Genomic DNA, 19,926 nt, shown 5'->3' on the forward strand with positions numbered 1-19,926 from the left:
TCTCATGGTCAAAGACTAAAATGGCAAATTTAATGGATTTTTATTATTATTATTGGTAAGTTACACATACAACAGATGGGTTTGAACTTACTATCTTACTGTGCACTTAAAAGGAGAGGAGATGTTGGTTGAGCTAGAGCTCATCGACAACAGATATGCACATTAGCTTTTATAGCAAGTAGTTGTCAAAAACTATAATTGATCCATCCATTTTATGTTATGATCCTAGTGTCCCACATGGATTAAATATAAGTTTAACTATGTATTTATAAACTCTTGGGCACCCTCTCCTTGCAAACTAGTTTTTAAAGAATGAGTTTTACCCATAAGTTCCTAACATTTGATATCAGAACCAACCACCACCTCGAGTAATCGGGTGTAGCTCAAATAAGTTACGGCTTTGTGGTTGGATCCCGGAGGAGACGACCTAGAGGCTAGATTAAAATAACTGATAGGTGAGTGGAGCCACCTTGCAAGCTGGTTTTTAAGGATGAGTTATATCCATAGGTTTGTAACATTTTTTCGTACATCAAACAAAGCATACATACATAATTACATTTATACACACACTCTTAACCAAATTTCATAAATAAAGGCATATTTTAAAAGTTCAAGGATTACACACGTGTTTTAGAGGTAATCAGAATTTGACAATATCAACTAGCTAGCAGTCGTTAATCACCTCACCAATCTGAGCAAAACTAGCAGCTTCACCCCGTAACTAAACAATGACAATCTGAGCATCACCCTCAATAATCACTTCATGTATTCCAATTTCTGCAGCAAAGTTAATAGCCCTGCGACAGGCCATTGCTTCCACGTCTTCAACAAAAAACAAAAACTTGTTGGTGAATGGTGAGGAATGGTACTATTTGAAAGACGCAGCAGTATTTTTTGTAATAGCTGTATATAACATCTGCATATATGGGAAGGAATACACACTTGTGATATCCGCTTTCATGTACAAAATTATAAATCACGAAGAAAAGGCCAATCGGCCCCTTTACATGTTGTGGTGCAAATGATAACGGGCTCTTGATTCAAATAGCATGTCTTCCCCTACATTTTGCAAATAGGTTGCAAGGGCCGAGTTGAGAGACTTCATCTTTTGGGCCCCATATCTAATTCATTGGGGTAATGTGACCCCAAATACAAATGATTGGGTCTACCATGCATGTAAAGCTTGAATTATTGTCCTGCTGCACCGCCAACAACAGCCAATTACCATAATTGTTACATGTTTCAGCAAAGTTCATATTCAATCACCCTCTACACCCATTTGTTCAAGTTCCATTCTTCAGTCCAAACTCAAGACCTAACACCAGTCACATTGTCACTTCAACTCTAAATTCGAATAAAAATCACACAACCCTTAATGTAACACTTTTTTTTTTTTTTTTGTTCATTTTAAATATACTTTATAATAAAAAATAAAATAAAATAAAATAAAAAGGATGTAACAATTTATTACCATTGATAAAGCATAAAGTGACATTCAGAGTTAGATATATGATTTTTATTCGATTAGAACACCAAATCCCTCCCTTCATTTAATGACATTGCTTGTCTTAATAAACCTACGAAGTAAAGAGGATGGTGAATAGGAAAACACAAACACACTAAAACTACTTCCTATTGATAAATCACAGTGACAAAATCCCAAGTCAACGAATATGTGATTGATTAGAAATTAGACCAATGAACCCGTCCATTACAACTACAAGCAACTCCACAATTTTGGTAGTTAAAAAACAACCGTGTTCCCCCAAAAAAAAAATCCAACCAAAGAGAACAAAAGAGGCAAAACAAGACAACAAATTGGCATTTTTAAAACATGCCGAAAAGTTTACAAGAAGCAATTGCTCCAGAACAGAAATATGAAAATGAAGAACTGAAACAATGGAGAAAAGGATTAGGTGGGAAAAAAAATATTGATAGAAAAGAACGGCACGAATCAGAATTAATTGTTTCACTTAATGACTAGACTATCATATAACTGCAGACGCATAAAAATTATATATATCAGAACTCCAAATGTACACTAAATCATGCTGGACTGAGGAAGCTTTATTGTTCTGCAGGGAGTGCAGCAGAGATCCAATCTGAGGTAGCCGTTTGAATGTCCGTCTCAATTTGTGGCGAAAGAGAAAGAGGAGTTATTGCAACCTGTCGCTCCAAATGAGACACAAATCAGAAACCGAGGAAGCTAATAATAATATTGAAAAAGATATGAAGCAAAGTATCTAATACTTCAATGAAAGAAAAGTAACCATCTCCAACCATAATAAAACACCCTCTTTCAAGTATTTTAAAAGAGATGCCAAACCCTACCACCCAAGAAATATGTAACAGTTAGGATATTATTTCAATTAACATGCAGATGCTACAGGCAAGCCTAATGTCCAATAAAAATCGTATTGATCCTTGGTGTTTTATTGTAAGTCTTAAAGAGATTTAATCACTGACATTGGGACCCAAAACATTAGGTATGAGCCATAATGATATATGAAAACACTCACAGTAACATTTAAGTCAAAGGATGATACCAGGCAGTCCTGCAATGACCACACACTTTATTACTTTTACCTTTACATGCTACGTAAAACATACCAAATTTTTTTTTATGATGGCCTCTTCTGTTACTTTTTCTTCAGTTCTTTTGTAGTACAGTCACCAATCACAGGCAAGTGGAATCCACTCTTTAAAACAGGACCCCATTTGCAATTATTACAGTTGTTTGAACCGACAGTCATGGAAGAAAAACCTACTGGGGGAAAGAGCTGACCCCACAAAAATGATACTACTGAAAATTTAGATTCATTCATTCCATTTCTATACGATTGAATGACACACAATGACGAGAAAAAAATAATAATAATTTCAATGATGAGGAAAAAAATATATATTATAGGTACTTACATATCCATTTTCAAGTGCTCTGAAATCCAGATCCTCGTCCGTCTCTTGTTGCTCCTTATCCAGAAACTGCAAATGTAAGCATGCCTGAGCCTTAGTTCATCACTTCATGAAACAACTACAAATATCTTCAATTTTTTTGGTTAATCAAGCCAATGAAGACTTGCAATTTGTAGTACAAAAATTCAGACTTTTCTATAGGTAAAACTATCAAAGATTTGTTACAAGCAACTTAAGATTCATAATTTGATATCAACCCTTCTTATAAAACTACAAAATGTCATAGACTTCAAGCAATTTCATTGATTATCCTAAAAGGAGAAAGCATAACTGCTTTCTTGAAGCTGCTTCTAAAAGCATTCTCACAGCAAGTAAAAGCTGCTTCTAAAAGCAACCTTAATTGCTAGATTTTTTTTCCATACCTCTAGCCGGAAGTACTTCTTCACTCGGTTGGAATCAGATTTTCCAGCAACGCCAACTGATTCAATTTCCACATGCTTCTTTTGTGTGTTCAAACGTCGAGCCGCACCCTGAAAAACACCCACCAAAAAAATGAAAACAGGAAAAGGGCAGTATAATCCTTCCATGAGCCTTTTTTTTCTTTTCTTTTTTTTGAGTAATTCACAGTGAGAGCAACTGACCGCAGCAGAGGCATCTCGGCCAAGCTGTGCGAGCTGAAGGCCAAGGCTTTGTTGATTGGACATGAAATGTCCAGCAGGATACCGGTTGGCTGAAACAGCTAGCCAGTTAGGAGTTGATCTCCACATACTTTGCTTGGTCAATTTAAAACCCTGTCAAGCAAAACATTTTCACACATATGTAAGAGGGAAAAGAATGTCTAGGAGAATTTAAATATTGTGAAGGCAAGGATTTATATCAACAGTTTTTTTTTCCAAACAAAAGCACATGAATGAGTAAAATCAGTAGTTCAATACATGACCGACAAAGTAAGACCAGCTTCCCAGAAGAGGATCTAAATCAAGTAAAATTTTCCAATATACCAACTATATATCTCAGCTGATACAGTTAATCAAGGGTTTGAGCCAAAGCATCTAACACAGCATCTAACAATTAAGCACATGCTTGAACTGGGAGAAAGAAAAATGTGTTACCACCTAGGAAGCGCGGACATGGGTACAACACAGTGACACAAGCAATTTCTGAAAAATTATAACATAAAATGGCCAGTACGACACGGGTACGGTACCCTAAATGAAGTGTCTGTGCTTCCTAGATTATCACTGACCGAATTGTAGCACATTTTCCATATATTAAGCATAAGATACTTTGGCTCCAATGAGTTAAAATTTTCCCTCAAAATTTTGACTCATGGGAGCAACACAGGCCCCTACACTAAAGCACTATAACTGTAAAACTCCAGTCCAACGGTGACAAGAATGTGATTACAGTTATCACACTTAAGTTTGTAGATCTATCCTATAAAGTCAGCATACATTCTAACGAGCAGAGACACCTACTAATATTTTATCATTAGCAACTAAGCGCCAAGAATAGCAATAGAATATAATCTTAGATCCACATACCTCACATGCACCAAAAGTAGTGATGATTCTATAAATAAAACTAAGCCTTACCCTGATGACATTGCTATTGATAACTATCCAAGCTACTTCTAAATTCTTGACAGAGGATGCCAATTTCCAGAGTACGTGTTGATAGCACTAAGATTTTTCACTGCCTGGTTACCTAGCATAACCTCATTTCTCCCAAGAACCAATATTGGCCATCTTAACATATAAGGCTCTCAACATGATACTGTACGTGTTGATAGCACTAAGATTTTTCACTGCCTGATTACCTAGCAGAACCTCATTTCTCCCAAGAACCAATATTGGCCATCTTAACATATAAGGCTCTCAACATGATACTGCCCATGTCATCTTAAGTCACCAAGTCATCTGATATGACCAAAAAACACTTCAGTGATACACTAACATACCAGAATCATTCTGAAAAGTTTTTAATCCGGTGGGTTTTCAATTCTCTTTCTTTTTCTGATAAGTAGGGGCATTCAGTTATCAATAAATTTGAGAATCTATAACCAAATGCACCCTAAATTTTTAAACCTTCCCAATAGTTTATCATTCAGACAGGGAGAATAATAAAGGCTGCATCTCTACCCCACATATATCCATTGTATGAAAACAACAATAACCACAATGGTCAATGAAAAAACTAGTCATTCATTAAGAAAGCAGTTCTAGTGCTTTATTATGGCCAGTATTATATTTTGTAAAACACCTGGTCAAAGTTCAGTGTGTTTTACCATAGTTTTCAAAACAAACTTTCAATTAGAAACAAGTTAACAACCCATTTCCTTAACACTTTAGAGATGCAAACCTTGTTTGTCAAAGGAGAAGTGGGTATCTCTATATTCAGGGAGCAGCTTTTGGGGAAAACTCCTTTTTCAATATCTCTGATAGCTGCATTTATTAAAGGTATACAGACAGAAACTGCATCCTTAAAATCATTTTCCTGACTTTCATCCTTCTTCCTGCAATAGATTATATCACCAAAGAATTACTTCTCAACATTAAGAAGGAAAATATATATATATCAAATTTTTATAAGAAAAAATCTTCAAGTCACCAGTTCAATGATATTGACAATGATGGAACACCACAAATTAGGGCCTCTCTAGCTCCGGCAACAACACCCGAGTAAAACCTGATCAACGTTTCAGTCATTAAAAAAACTTGTCTATTCAAATAAGGACTAGAAGTCACCAGGAAAAAATAGAAACATACAGCTTTAACCGATATTACTAGAGTAAAAATATCAAACACTGATTTCAAATATTGGATGATTCCAAAGTTTACCCTGCTTGACTTAAACAAGAAAATATAGGAATGATAAAAAGCAATAACTAACAACTTACATGTGATGGCCACAGCTTGATCCCCGATTAATTCCACTAATCACCTGAAAATGAGACCATATATGATTTTTCTGGACCCCAAAATGTATATGCATAATCATACTGATGACATCATACAAATGCTAACCAGAAGAGGCTTTGACCAAGAAAACAATGCCCCAGATAATGCCAATGAGACACAATCCACAGGAGTCCCTGAGTAAAAAGAATCACGTCCAAGCCTGTTACTATCAGTAACCATGATGAAACCGCAAAATCCGGATCAACTTTACATAAATCTTTCAGGCATACATTGATGCCAATTTCAAAGAAAATATATCAATAACTAAAAATCACTGAAGTTTTCCATATATAGAATGAATGAATCTGGCTAGTAGTTAAATTGAATATCAAAAAATCCACATCATATCTACCCAATTTCATAAACATAAACAAAAGCCAAAATGCAAGGAATGATGAATCCATTAAATACAAGATAATTTGTATAGTTACAGAACCCAATGCATAGATATCGGTCATACCTGAAACTTCAAAAGCTGTAGAACCATTAATCTCGCTGGAACTCACAGCAACCGTTTCTTGGAGAGTCACAGAATGACCTGACACTGATTTGTCCCTAAAAGCACCAAATCACAAGCTAACAAATCAGAACATATTCCCAGCTTCAATACCAATACTTGAAATGAAACAAAACAACATATCCATATACAAATAGTAATAGGCAAATAAATAAAAAACTTCAAAATCCCACACCCATAAAAAGCAATTAAGAGAAACATGCACAAAAGGTAAGTTATATCAATAATCACAAAGAACCCAGATACTCAGATGATGAAATTAACAGAAAAAAAAACAACAAAACATATTAAAAGAATTGAGAAATGAAAGAATTTCACATACCAATACAGGAACACAAATATACACGCCTAAACAATCAAAAACAATGTAATCCCACATACCCAGGTGAGAGAATCAAGGAAATAAGATATAAAACGCAAACTACGACCTATAATCATTGACAACCCGGAAAACCAACAAGCAATGAATGAAACTCACATACCAATACAGGAAATGAAAGAAGCCCACATAGCCAAATATCAAAATCAATCAAAAAAACACAAAACTTTACAGCTAAGCAATCAAAAATAATAGAACCCGCATAACCCAGATGAGAAAATCAAAGGAAACAAGCAATAAACCACAAAATACAACCTATACAACACAGGAAATGAAAGAAGCCCACATAGCCAAATATCAAAATCAATCCAAAAAAAAAAAAAAAAAAATCTACCACTAAGCAATCAAAAAACCCACACCCAGATGAGAAAATCAAGGGGAACAAGCAATAAACCACAAAATACACCCTATAGAATTCAGGAAATGAAAGAAGCCCAGATAGCCAAATATCAAAATTAATCAAAAACCAATGAAAAACCCCACATACCCAGATGAGAAAACCACTGGAAACAAACAATCAAACACAAAACACAACAAAATAGCTGAGCAAAGTGGATGGAGATTGAACCCACGATTGCGGAGCGCAGACATGGACATTGTACAAGCCTTCACGAACAAGCGCTTCAACGAGGAACACAAGCCCAGGGGAGTCAATCCCATCTCCATTGGTCACCAAAACAATGGGCTTGGAAGTGTCTACGGCCTCAGAAGCATCGGAAACCGATGTGGAAGAAGAGGGCTCGGCGGGTTCAACATTGTCGCTTTCTTTTGACTCAGCTTCACTGTTACTAACGTTGTCATCATCATTGTTTTTGTTGTTGTTGTTGTTGTCGCCGTTTTTTTTGCTTAGAACTTGTTGGAGATTGGAGACCAACCCCGGTGGCAACAAGTTGTTGTTCTTCACAGAAGTGGAAGTCATAGCATAAACTCAGAGAAAGAGAGAGAGATTTGGGTGTTGAAGAATCAAAGCAGAACCCTAGAGAGCGAGAGAGAGAGAGAGAAGGAAAGGAAGAAAAGGAAAGAAATAAAGGATGGAAAGAATGAAAAGGATGGATTGATAGATTATAGATATAGAAAGAGAGAGAAAGAAGAAGAGTTGAGTAGATGGACCGGTTCATACGGCATTATTTTGAGAGAGAAAAGTAAGATTTGGGGTAAACGAAAGAGCAACGATTGGTGGCTGCATCATTAAACACATGAGGAAGAAAGGAACAGTGATCTAATTGAAAATGGGGATTTCATACAGTCTTTTTTTTTATTTATCCTCAATAGAATATTACAAACTTTTTATTGAATAATAGATGTTAGAGAATATTATAAATATCTTCTAAAAATATCCTTTTATAAAATGTGTTACTAATTAAAAAAATAATTTAAAGCGTCTGTTGACGAAAAGTTTTATGTTCGTAATATTTTCACCACAAATTATAAGTGGTAAATTGTTACGGATTGTTATAAGTGAGAAAAAAATAATTTTAGAAGTATGTTTAAATTAAAACCAATAACAACCTATCATCTATAATTTGTTAGGAAAATATTGTGAAAATATTATGGACGTAACATCTCTTTCTATTAATTAAATAGTGTGGTTAAAGTTAACCAAATACATTTATTAACACATTAATTTGTTAATTTTATGTAGTAAGATTTATAGATTTTAACGGTTTCTTTCATTAAATAAGCAGAAAGTGAATTTTAAAATTGTGTGTTTGGATGAGCTTTTTTTTTTATTTATTTACATAAAATATTATTAAAAAATTATGGAAAGCTTTTTTTTTTCTTTCCTTTATCCCGTCAAAGTAAAGCTAAAAAGAGGTTTTATTTTGCTTGCCAAGCACACTGGTAAAATTTAAAAAGCTACTTAAGATCTATTATTTTACACTTTGTTTGTTATGAGATATTTATTGGTGAAGAAAACAAATCAAAAAAATTTCTTATCTAACGATGTTTGATTGTGTTGATGAAAATAATTCCCAATATATATAACTCACATTAAAAATCATCTATGGAGTTCACATATTGTGAGAGACATGCTACACAATACACACCGTCAATTACATAAGATAATTCTTAGACCACTAGCATACGGGAATACCAAAAAAAAAAAATCTATATTGCATCCTCAAATACTTTATCTATTTTACCAACTCATTTTACAATTCACCCTACCTCCTAATTTTTATTTTTACATACAATCCAATAAAATAATATAAATTATCTAATAAAAAGTATTCTTCTCTCTCTCTTTTCTCCCACTATCTTTTTCTCTTCACACACAACCACAATATTAGATTTTTTTTTTTATGCAACCTTACTATTCATAGATTGCAAATTTTTTTAAGCATACAAACACAAATGGAGTGGGTTTTTGTTGTTTGAGTTGTAAAATAGCAACTAGGGGTGTTTACATCCCCAATGCTAGTGCTCTAAGTAATGGTGACAACAACAACACTAGGTGGCAGTGCTAATGGCAAAGAAGGGAAAGATATTTATGTTTTGTGTTAGAGAGAATTATTTTAACCCTATTTTGTGGTTTTCTTAATTGTAAATGGGTATCTCTATGAATAGTAGATTAGTTTTTTCTTCTTTGGTTATAAGTTATAACTTATGGACCTAGTTCAATCAGATCTAGGTGCTTATTTTATGAGAATGGGGGTTTCTTTCCAGGGTTGAGAAGATGAACCTGTATGGTTTATTGATAGTGAACAGTTACAAGAATACAATTTTTATTGAGAAGTAAATCATATCAGCTCATGAAAGCTTGTAACCAAGATCTTAGCGGGCAACATTAATTTGCTTTTAATTCACTGGTGCTTATTCTTAAAGACAAAATAACAAGTATTCTTTTGTTGTAACTTGTAAGTTAGATTATTAGAGTTGATATGATCAACTTTAAAAAAATGAGGGCAAGTAAGATTAGTTTATGAGATTAATATAAGTAAAATTTTAAATGAAGAGCTAATTTGTATTCTTCAAAGGCCGGTGACATATGTCGAAAGCTACAGTCAAAGAATTCACAATAGGACAAGTTTGAATCATTGATTCATAAGTATAATTAATTTAGATGAGGACTGTTAATATAACACATCAATTTGATTAGCTGTAATGATGTATGTTTTTGGATATTGACAAATTATAAATCTGAGTCAATTTTTACTGTAATATTGTAACATTAATTTCGTTTGGTAAATATGGGTTAGTGTTTGATAATTAATTAAAGTATTCAATGAACGTACAAGGATTAAAGACCACATCTTACGTTTAAATAATTAAACACGTGAGGAAGAAAGTGATCTAATTGAAAATGGGGATTTCTTACCCTTTTTTATTTTAGCTTAGCTTTTTGCCATAGTTAGGGGTGTCAATTTGGGTTAGCGTGTCGAATTCGTGTCGTGTCGAGATAGGGGTATTTAACTAAATGACTCAACCCTAACCCAACTCATTTAATAATCATGTCATGATCCTTCAACCCAAACCCGACCTGTTAATAAAGCGGGTTGACCTAACCCAACCCATTTGACATGCTTAATAAACGAGTCGTGTTGGGTTGACATGAATGTAACACAACCCATTTCAGCTTGCATAATATTAAATATAACATCCATCTAGAAATAATTTTTTTTACATCCCAAAAAGCAGTGCATACACTTTAAGTCTTCAACCCATATTAGAAATAATATAATTTAACAAAAATATAACATTCATCTAGAAATGAGTTCTTTACACTCCAAAAGAAGTGCATACACTTCAACCCAAATTCAAAATAACAAAAATAAAATAACATAGTTCAACGAAAATATAATATATTTGGAACTCGCCAAATGCTAAGTATCAATATTGAAGAATTTGAGCAAATAGTAGACTAATCCTAACTATGACCATGATTATCATCCATAGATTCTTTGCTGATGTCCAAATTTATAACATCTTCCACAAACTCATCCAATTTCATTTGTGCAAGTTCTATGCCCCAAAAAAAAAAAAAAAAAAAGTATTAGTAGTTCTAGAGTCTGTAAAGTTTCAATTTCCAATTATATCCCTTGTAAATTTTTGTAATTACTCACTTTTCTTTTTAAATTTAAAATATATGTTGGATATAAAAAGTATTTGACAAATCTAAAATAAAATAAATATTTATTTGTTATACGAGTTAAAAGAGTTGTGTTAAGTGGGTCATTTCGGGTTGACACAAATAAATTGGTGTGTCAAACGTGTCTATTGCGGGTTACGCGGGTTGACCCGCTTATAACACGTTTTTTATCGTGTCACTTTCGGGTTGACCCGTTTATGACCCAAACCCATTAATGCCCAACTCTAACCCGAAAAAACACGTGTCAGGTTCGTGTTGAGTTCGTGGGTTGGGTTGAGCATTGACACCCCTAGCTATAGTCACTTTTTTTTTTTTTTTTAATCCTCAATAGAATATTACAAACTTTTTATTGAATAAGTGATGTTATAGAACATAATAAATATCTTCTAAAAAAAATCCTTTTATAAATGTGTTACTAATTAAAAAAACAATTTAAAGCATTTATTGATGAGAAATTTTATGTTCATAATATTTTCACCACAAATCATAAGTTGTAAGTTGTTACAAGTTGTTATTGGTGAAAATAAAATAATTTTAGAAGTAGGTTTAAATTAGAACCAATAACAACTTACCGCCTATAATTTATTAGGAAAGTGTTGTAAAAATGTTGTGAACGTAACATTTTTTTTTTCTATTGATTAGATGGTGTGGTAAAAGTCAACCAAATACATTTATTGACACATCAATTTGTTAGTTTCATGTAATAAATTTTATAGATTTTTTAACAGTTTCTTTCATTAAATAAGCTGAAAGTGAATTTTAAAAATGTGTGTTTGGATGAGCTTATTTATTTATTTACATAAAATAGTATTAAAAAATTATGGAAAAAGCCTTTTTTTTTTCTTTATGCCATCAAAATAAAGCTAAAAAGAGGTTTTTTTTTTTTTTTTAAATGCTTGCCAAGCACACTAGTGAAATTTAAAAGCTACTCTATTAATTTACACTTTGTCTGTTTTGAGATATTTATTGGTGAAGAAAACAAATCAAATTTTTTTTCATATCTGATGATGTTTGATTGTGATGATAAAAATAATTCCGAATATATATATATATATATATATATATATATAACTCACATTAGTATCAGTTTAGAATAACTTATTTAGCTGAAACTGAAAACATTTTGCTGAAAGTACAGAAAAAATGTTAAAAAATAAGCTGAATAGTACAGTAGGACCAATGAATAATGTCAAAAAGTGCAATGGGACCCATAAATAGTAGCAAAAATAAACTGAAAGCAGAGATAAGCTGAAAATTTTAGCTCATCCCATACGCGACCAATGAATAATATCAAAAAGTGCAATGAGATCCATAAATAGTAACAAAAATAAACTGAAAGTGGAGATAAGCTAAAAAATTTAGCTCATCCCAAACACACATTAAAAATCTTCTACATTAATCATGTGCATTGAATCTCTCATAACATGTGAGACCTATGTATCTATGAAGTTTGGATATTGTGAGAGGCATGCTACACAGTACACACCGTCAATTGCATAAGATAATTCTTAGGTGATGGTAATAACAAAAACAATACGTGGCGGTGTTAATGGCAAAGAAGGGAAAGAGATTTATGTTTTGTGCTAGAGAGAATTAATTTAACCCTATTTTGTGGTTTTCTTAATAGTAAATGAGTATCTCTATGAGTAGTAGAGTAGTTTTTTCTTCTTTGGCTATAACTTATGGATAGTTCAATCAGATCTGGGTGCTTATTTTATGAGAATGGGGGTTTCTTTCCAGGGTTGAGAGGATGAATCTGTATGGTTTATTCATAGTGAATAGTTACAAGATTACAATTTTTCTTGTGAAGTAAATCATATCAGCACATGAAAGCTTGTAAACAAGATCTTAGCGGGCAACATTAATTTGCTTTTAATTCACTGGTGCTTACTCTTAAAGACAAAATAACAAGTATTCTTTTGTTGTAACTTGTAAGTTAGATTATTAGAGTTGATATGATCAACTTTAAAAAAATGAGGGCAAGTAAGATTAGTTTGTGAGATTAATATAAGTCAAATTTTAAAAGAAGAGCTATAATTTGTAGTCTTCAAGGGGCGGTGACATATGTCGAAAGCTACAGTCAAATAATTCACAACAGGACAAGCTTGAATCATTGATTCATAAGTAGAATTTTGGATGAGGACTGTTAATATAACACATCAATTTGATTAGTTGTAATGATGTATGTTTTTGGATATTGACAACTTATAAATCTGAGTCAATTTTTACTGTAATATTGTAACATTAATTTCGTTTGGTAAAAAATGGGTTAGTGTTTGATAATTAATTAAAGTAATGAACATACAAGGATTAAAGACTACATCTTAAGTTTAAATAATTAAAGATTGGAAGTTAGCTTATAAATTCAAGTCATTTCCATGCGGTTGATGTATTAAATCTGAACACCAAATTTATGTTCACATATATATCGTTTTTGCAAATAAAGCTTACGTTTATTATGTTAGGAAAAAGAAAGACATTTGTTAGCTAACATTGAAGCAAGCCACATTAAAGGAGTATATGTATTTTGTAGATCTCCTTCTATGTCTCTAGCTCTTAATTAAATGACAGCATATAATTAAGATGTCCTCATTTATGCAAAATTAATTAGTTGAAAACCGTTTCTAGAAAACAAAAATAGTGAAAATCTTTACTTATTTATAAAAGGGAAATGTTTTGCTGCATACATGTATGTGGCAGCAAAAAGAAAGAAACATGCGCATATCACTAGGTGGACCTTAGACATTTGTCCATTTCTTTTTGTTGTTGCATACCTCCTCTACATATAAGTATGCATCAAAACTTTTTCCTTTTATAAAATTATGTTTTTAATTTTTATTGACTTTAAACCTACAAATCCTAGATTATCTTAAACTTTCCCTAAGAAAAATACTATCTTGCTACAAATCAATTGAATAAAATAGTGGGTTCTAGTTAACTCAACTAGTAAAGTCTCTTGTCATGAAATAAGAGAGTTAGGGTTCGATCCCTATTTACATCAAAAACCAATTGAATGTCTTGATTTGATGATAAAAAAGCAATTATCTGGAACGAAAAGCATAAGTTGAAACTCTTTCAAAAAATATTATAAAATGAATATATGTATAATAATCAAACATGTTTTAATATATTGATTTACTTGATTAAAAACCTGTCTTGGTTGTTATTTATAAAAATTGGGATTAAATAAGATTGAATTAAGGATCTAAGATACCAATCTTGTAACTAATGTGTAGTTCATAAATCTAGATAGAAACCAGCACCTCTTAGCGTTTTTAATGAAGATGTTTAGGATTTAAAACCTCATCCCCTAATTATCATATTATATTATTTATATATAACAAATTATTGTTTTTTTTTTTTTGGGAGAATCTTATATATAAAAATAAAAGTAAAATTCTAGACAGAAACTAAGAGAACTTTGGGAAGAATAAATAAAACAGAGTAAAGAAAAGGAAATGCATGTCGTATAGTGCTTGTGAGATACTATATCCAGACAAAATCTACGGTAATCAAGAACGTGATTAGCGTAATTTAGAGAATCATTCTACAGGTTGTGTCTTTTAATATTTTGACAATATCCTTTGAGCGTGTCAAAGTACCCTCTTGACCTTAATGTGGGGTCTCTTAAATTTGAATGGAAATCTCAGACCAAATGATGCAACTAATGTAGATGTTAGTTTCAAAGTCAATCATATAGTTTCCTTTGGGCTTAACAAAATTCTTTTGAATCAGTCTCAATAATTTTCACCTAAATGGGACTTTAATTTTGAATCATACACTTAGCCATAGGAAATCGAGTCAATTAACTTTTCTGTGCAATTTTCTTCAAGAACTTGCCAAAGAAAATAAAAGGAAATAGAAAGTAAAATTTAACTCAAGCACACACTAGTTTGTTAATTTTTGGAAGAATAGCATAAAACTACAAGTAATTGGGACTACCATATGGTTTATATCATCACAACAATAATCTTTTAAAGAAGAACGTTTAGGATTTATTCATGTGAGTTTACTCAAAGGATTCCCTATGCACATCTTACATTTATTTTTAAATTATCATAGAATATTAATTTCTATCAACGACCAAAAAGGAGTTGGAATGCACTCTTCTATTATTTATTTATTTATTTATTTACATCAATCCGTTATTAATATAAGTGAGGATTAAATTTTCGATATTTTATTCAACTATCAGAGACTTTATTAGTTGAACTAACTAAAATCCACTACTTTATGAGGTTTAATACGGATGGAATGACTATATTGAAAATATAAGTTTTATTAATTTATATATATATATATTGTGGGGCGCAAATGATTTATGGGCCAGGCCCCTCTACCCAGGGAGAGTCCAAAGGCCCAGGCCGAGGAGGATTATGGCACAAGTTCAACGAAATAGCCTTTGGGTACCGCCGATGGTAGTTCAGTCCTCGGCAGACCCACAGTACCTCCAAAGGGAAGGGTAAAAACGGTATAGGACTGGAACATGGAAGAAAGATCTAAAATATCCAGGGAAAGCTGCTGTTATGGCCATTTAATGTTCTGAACCCGACAGAGCCGCATTCTTTGGCTTTTACAACCATCCCCAACGACTTTTGGTATGGGCTGATGGGACAAGTATCAGTCTTGGAAAAGTTGACCCTATACGTGGACGAAGGACAATGAACGCAAGGAGATATAAAAGGAAAGATAAGTAAACTAGAGAAGGGGTTGGGAAAAATGGCCAGAAACCAGAGCCTCCCAGCCCACCTCTAGGAAAAAGACTCCAGGGGTGTAGGAAAACTGAAACTGGTACGAACACCATGAAAAACCCACCGCCTATCAACTAAGGCCTAGCCTTCCAAACCCACGCTCTACAAATGATATTGTTAGGGGCCTTTTCACGTGCGAACCCGACACTGTTACGGTCCGCCACGAATCGCGTCCTTACAATTGGCGCCGTCTGTAGGAAAGGCTTGTGTGTTGGTATGGGAAGTGGGTCGATAGAGTTTCTTCGTTATATCTAACCGTCGGTTATAGAGTTCTAGCATAAAGTTCTGTTAGGAACTATGTTTCTTGATTAGGGGCTTGGTTGGGGAGCCAACTCCCTTAAAGCCAAGGTCCCCTGTAAAGAGTAAACTAGGTACCTTGTAACGTTAACCGTATGGATAAACTCTAGGGGCTTGGCCGAGGAGCTAACTCCCCTAAAGCCAAGATCCCACACAATGAGAAAACTAGGTTTTGGACAGAACCAAGGCATTGCATGGTCCTCGGACCCAAGCCTCAGGGGAAACCAACTACCTGGATGTGGAAAACTAGGTTTTGGACAGAACCAAGGCATTGCATGGTCCTCGGACCCAAGCCTCAGGGGAAACCAACTACCTGGATGTGGAAAACTAGGTTTTGGACAGAACCAACCAAGGCATTGCATGGTCCTCGGACCCAAGCCTCTGGGGAAACCAACTACCTGGATGTGGAAAACTAGGTTTTGGACAGAACCAAGGCATTGCATGGTCCTCGGACCAAGCCTCAGGGGAAACCAACTACCTGGATGTGGAAAACTAGGTTTTGGACAGAACCAAGGCATTGCATAGTCCTCGGACCCAAGCCTCAGGGGAAACCAACTACCTGGATGTGGAAAACTAGGTTTTGGACAGAACCAAGGCATTGCATGGTCCTCGGACCCAAGCCTCAGGGGAAACCAACTACCTGGATGTGGAAAACTAGGTTTTGGACAGAACCAAGGCATTGCATTTGGACCCAGGCCTCAGGGGAAACCAACTACCTGGATGTGGAAAACTAGGTTTTGGACAGAACCAAGCATTGCATGGTCCTCGGACCCAAGCCTCAGGGGAAACCAACTACCTGGATGTAGTGAAAACTAGGTTTTGGACAGAACCAAGGCATTGCAAAGTCCTCGGACTCAAGCCTGTGGGGAAACCAACTACTTGGATGAGGAACCAACTATTTAAAGAAAAAACTATGGCCCGTAAACCTCGAAATCCCTCCGAAGAGAACTCCGCGTTAGCAGACGGGTTAATACCTTGATGGCGCGGATTCCTCGGTCTACCCTCGGATCCCCAGTATCAAAGGGGTTGATGCGATACGGCGCAACATATTACCCCAAAAGCACAACCAAAGTCCCTCGCTACTTAGCTACCCTTTCAGACGAATTATTTAGAGATTATCGTTCTCGGACATTGGTCTAGCATGCATCGCGTAGTACTCAGCGCTTATCCCGGTTAGTTCCAAGAATTTAATTTATTGAAAGTTACCATTGTTATACTTGATAATATTTGTGAGTTTAAATTAGTAGGAACCCGTGTTAAAGCATTTTTTCTGCCTGGAATATCCTTAAGGGCAAGCTTGCATTTAATATTCATGCATAAAGTAGTTGTTACGGAGAAGAAAGATATGTATAGAGAAATAGACACATATTTTATTAAGACAAAGGAACAGTACAGTGTACAATGAAAAGCTGAAACAAGCTTACACTGAAGCTGATTACATAAGTAAAGGAAAATACAAGCGAGTGGAGAGAAGGCCGTGGGGACAGCTCAGAGGAGAGGTTGGCTACTGCGCCAAGTTATTGTCTAAGGAAACCATTCCTCGACACCTCTACATGCCCATAACTCAGGCAGCCAAAGAACCTGACCTCAGGCTAACACCATCTACAGAAAAGGTGCTAGGAGCTTGAGGTTGGGAAGCCCCCACAAAAATTTGCCTGCCACAAGGTAGACAGTGCTGATGGTGGAAATTCCTTCTTTGGACATACCGAAAAACTGGCATGACCAGAACCTACTTCGGATTTCGACTAAAAGAGGGAAGAGGACCCTCTCCCCTATGACGAAATGGAATGCTCCCTTGAACTTGCACCTCCTTGGCCCGTACCTCCCTACTCTGAGTCTCGGGGGGACATGACGCCTTTGTGGCGGAGGGAGCTCCTTTTTCCCAATCTCTGCCTCAAGCATGATGAACTAAGGGAGGAATCTGAAGGATTTGTGTGTGAAAAGGAGCAACTTTCTCTCCTATTTATGTTAAAAGATAAGGTGGTGGCATTTAATTCGCGCAGCGTCCCAAGGAACGCTACAGACAAAACGTCTCTGGCTCGACTTCCAACGTCGTCTGCAACCCTGAGATTAAAGGAGTCTCGAGAAGGTGCACCTCGAACACTGGGACGCCAAAAGGTACCGCGTGATCAAAAGTTATGGAAACACCTCTTAATTTGTGGGCCCAGTAAATTCGCGGCCCAGGCCCGTTCGGCATATGGGCCCAGGGACAGAACCAAGGCCTTGTATGGTCCTCGGACTCAAGCCTATGGGGAAACCAAGTACGAAAAATTATAAAAATTACAAGTTTTTGGGCAGAACCAAGGCCTTGTATGGTCCTCGGACTCAAGCCTATGGGGAAACCAAGTACGAAAAATTATAAAAATTACAAGTTTTTGGGCAGAACCAAGGCCTTGTATGGTCCTCGGACTCAAGCCTATGGGGAAGCCAAGCACGAAAAATTATAAAAATTACAAGTTATTGGACAGAACCAAGGCCTTGCATGGTCCTCGGACTCAAGCCTATGGGAAAACCAAATACTTGGATAAGAAAAGGTTTGACTCTCATAAGAAAGGTTACTTGGTAAAAATGTCAGGTCACTTCATCCACGGCTTAAACACCATAAAATGTTAAGGCCAATAAAGGTGTAAGGAAGGGGGTGGAACGCCCCAGCATTTAGTCGTATAAGAGGGCTATTCATTTGGTAGGGGATATGTCCTCGGACGGCTATTTCTCACACGGCATCAAGCCTTCGGTTCTCTCCTCGGCTAGTTCCGGGTGAGTACTATTTTTTTTACGGGTCGGCCTTATTGTGCCAAGCACTTCTACTAAAGCTATGGCGACATCATTTTATTATCAAATATTTTGGTCTTCGTCGTCATTGGTTTAGATGCTATATTATTGTGCCGAGCAGTGCTTGCAAATTTATGAAAACATAGAGACATAACATGCGAAATAAGGTAGACAACAATTTTTATTAATATAAAAAAATCATTACAACATACAAAAAGGGGCTCAAACGAGCCTATATAAAATGTAAACTGCCTAAGCAACCATTACATCTGTAGTACAGAAAAGTAAACTGTTAAGCGTCTTTTAAACTCGTCTTCAAAGTTTCTCCAATCTCTGCCTCATTGCTGCTCATACTGAGAGAGAGACTCACTTTAAAAAAGAAAATGAATGAAGAAGAAGGAAATAGTAAGGAAGAAATCAATGACGAAGATGAGGGGGATGAATAAAGAAGATGAAGGACATGAGTAAAGAAGGAGGAGAAGAAGAGAGAGAGATGAAGAGACAAAGAGAGGAACAAAAGATAGAAAAGAAACAGCACCAGGGCGGAACTGGTGCTGGGAAGACAATAAGAAGAGGGAGGGGAAGGGCACCAAGGAGCAAAAGAGGGAGAAGCAGAAGCACTTAGCCCTTGCCTCCGCCCTGACTCCTAACACGCCGGTGCCATATTAGGTACGCTCGTGAGGAGCCGGATGGTAACGATCTTGGGTGTTCTCGACTCAGTCACGTCGAAAGTTTGACGTGACGAGTCCCTGCTTCGGATTTTGACTGAAAGAAGGATGAGGTTGATTTTGAGTCTTCGCCATCCTTGTCCCGATCGAGCCATGATAAGCTTTATCGGAACGTGGCGTTTTTGGGAGGGGTGGGACTTTTGCATCCCTTGTTGTTATGGTAAAGTATTTTACGATTAAGTGTATAAACCGGCGAGTAAACCGAATCTTAAGGGAGGCTAAGTATTCCAGAGTCGCAGGAGGATGAAAATGGATTTTTGGTAAAAACAATCACCTCCTCCTGTCCTACTTATACAGAGGGCGGAGCGGGGGGCATTTAATAGGTTCAGATCTCCAAAGGAACCAGCAAACCCAAACACGCCGGTTCCGCTTCTCCACCCCATCAAAATAAACCGTCGAATTAAAGTAGTCTCGTAAATAGTGATTATTCAAAGCGCGTTTTGAATACCCCAAGCGATAAGAATGCATCAAGCGCGAAATTAAAAACTGTCTCGTAGACCGGTGCACCTCTTGGGC

At 35.5% G+C, this 19,926-nt stretch overlaps 1 protein-coding gene across 1 annotated transcript; it reads right to left on the reverse strand.

Moving 5' to 3' along the window:
• Positions 1-1,664: 1,664 nt before the first annotated feature.
• On the reverse strand, positions 1,665-7,985 carry LOC115991988 (5'-nucleotidase SurE). Its single transcript, XM_031116010.1, has 10 exons — positions 7,345-7,985; positions 6,337-6,431; positions 5,943-6,010; positions 5,816-5,859; positions 5,527-5,604; positions 5,278-5,431; positions 3,558-3,707; positions 3,339-3,446; positions 2,920-2,985; positions 1,665-2,166 (listed from the first exon to the last, which is right to left on the reverse strand). The coding sequence occupies exons 1-10, from the start codon at positions 7,689-7,691 to the stop codon at positions 2,068-2,070; spliced, it is 1,209 nt and encodes a 402-aa protein (XP_030971870.1). The 5' UTR covers positions 7,692-7,985; the 3' UTR covers positions 1,665-2,067.
• Between the last annotated feature and the right edge of the window lie 11,941 nt (positions 7,986-19,926).

This window comes from Quercus lobata, chromosome 5 (assembly GCF_001633185.2).
Source record: "Quercus lobata isolate SW786 chromosome 5, ValleyOak3.0 Primary Assembly, whole genome shotgun sequence".
NCBI lineage: Eukaryota > Viridiplantae > Streptophyta > Magnoliopsida > Fagales > Fagaceae > Quercus > Quercus lobata.

Bases quoted from the DNA above. Each gene is read 5' to 3' on its own strand.
- LOC115991988 (XM_031116010.1), bottom strand. From the start codon at position 7,691: ATGACTTCCACTTCTGTGAAGAACAACAACTTGTTGCCACCGGGGTTG. The intron at 6,011-6,336 runs GTATGACCGATA...CTTTTTACTCAG, and splicing joins TACAGCTTTTGAAGTTTCAG to GGACTCCTGTGGATTGTGTC. The intron at 5,860-5,942 runs GTTAGCATTTGT...TCTCATTTTCAG, and splicing joins CTTGGTCAAAGCCTCTTCTG to GTGATTAGTGGAATTAATCG.